We start from the raw sequence: 1280 nt of genomic DNA on the forward strand, positions 1-1280 counted from the left end.
GTATTCAACTATGGCCTTGAAACTAGTACCATTGTCATCCAGGAAATAGTATTCAACACCAGCTCGTCCTCCTGGCACTTTTGGGTCTTCTATTATGGTACTATGCATGTTAATTAGCCAACCAGTCCTTGGCTTTCCGGCTTCAAACCGTGGAAATCCCATTGCCTCGTCAATGCTATTTGCCAGCCTAACTGCCTGATACTTCTCATCTTGTGACGTTGCTTCGCTTGACCTGAGGGAAGTGGATTCGACAGTTTTCGCGCGCTTTGAGTTGAACGGCGTCGAGTTCGATCTAAATTTGGTCCCATACTTGCTGGGTTTTCGTAAAGTCATATCTGCAGCGTTCTATCCCTCGTATATCGCTGGGGAAAAGAGAATGAAACGGCCGGATGATGTTGCAATACACAAATAAATTAAAACTCCATTGAAAATTATAAAAGAAAAGGAGAATAATAACAAAGGAAAAAATAGACGTTAACAATCATAAACGTAGTGAGGTGCGGGCGATAGGAGGCAGATCGGGGATTTTGCGTCTGTACGGGAGTACTGACTTCGATATCATTATCATAGCATTAAATGCTTGATCTCCCATATCGCGTTTCGCGTCGCGGACTAGCAAACTCAATCTGCCAATTTCTGCCAAGATCGGAATAACTAACTGCCGGGTCTGAATCGCTGCCCGGAACACAAGCAAGCGCAACTTGAAGGGCGGTTGATGGACTAATGATGATGAAATTACTCTCCAACGCCGGTCGATATGGCGGAAGACTCACGGGATACACAATCTCCAAAAAATGACACATCCAACGTCCCTCAACAATTTGCGCCCACCAAAAAACCAAAACATGAGTTCCCCAAGTCGCAGGTCGGGAAACTGTGGGAGGAGTTTGGAAACCCAGAAAAGCCCATCAATCTGATTCCCGGGGCTTATGACTCGGCAGGCGGAAAGCCGAAGGATGTGTCATTTACAGATGCCTTCAAGGGGATGTCTTTAGATGGGTTACTATCGTTTTACAAAATCCCTTGTGCGCGCGATTCTCTCTTGGTTGGCATTGGCACCGGTTTTGGCGCCGGCAGTCTCAAAGCAGTTCTTGGTGGTAAGTGATCAGCAATGCGGCCAATAAAGCTCCTCCATTGACTGACCTCATCATGCAATGAAAATAGGATTGCGGGCAGCATGGGCCAGCGTGCAATTGGGCTGTGGGAACCTTCACCGTAACGTCGATCGCGATGTATGAATTTTGCCAGCGACGGAGAGTCCAGAACGTGACGGGATGAAG

General features: G+C 47.1%; 2 protein-coding genes across 2 annotated transcripts in view; one reads left to right on the forward strand and one right to left on the reverse strand.

Moving 5' to 3' along the window:
* HCAG_05419 (hypothetical protein) overlaps positions 1-333 on the reverse strand; it is a gene marked incomplete at both ends in the record, with an annotated part of 2606 nt that extends 2273 nt beyond the window's left edge. Inside the window, 2 exons of the mRNA XM_001539902.1 lie at positions 10-89; positions 123-333. Coding sequence (XP_001539952.1) covers positions 10-89; positions 123-333 — 291 coding nt within the window. The remainder of the gene's footprint in view (positions 1-9; positions 90-122) is intronic.
* A 424-nt stretch (positions 334-757) lies between these two features.
* Positions 758-1238, forward strand: HCAG_05420 (conserved hypothetical protein; the record flags this gene model as incomplete). Its single annotated transcript, XM_001539903.1, has 2 exons — positions 758-1097; positions 1165-1238. 2 exons carry the CDS (start codon positions 758-760, stop codon positions 1236-1238), a joined length of 414 nt encoding a protein of 137 aa, XP_001539953.1.
* Positions 1239-1280: the final 42 nt, after the last annotated feature.

The sequence above is a fragment of the Histoplasma capsulatum genome, genomic scaffold (genome assembly GCF_000149585.1).
Source record: "Histoplasma capsulatum NAm1 scaffold_5 genomic scaffold, whole genome shotgun sequence".
NCBI classification, from domain to species: domain Eukaryota; kingdom Fungi; phylum Ascomycota; class Eurotiomycetes; order Onygenales; family Ajellomycetaceae; genus Histoplasma; species Histoplasma mississippiense.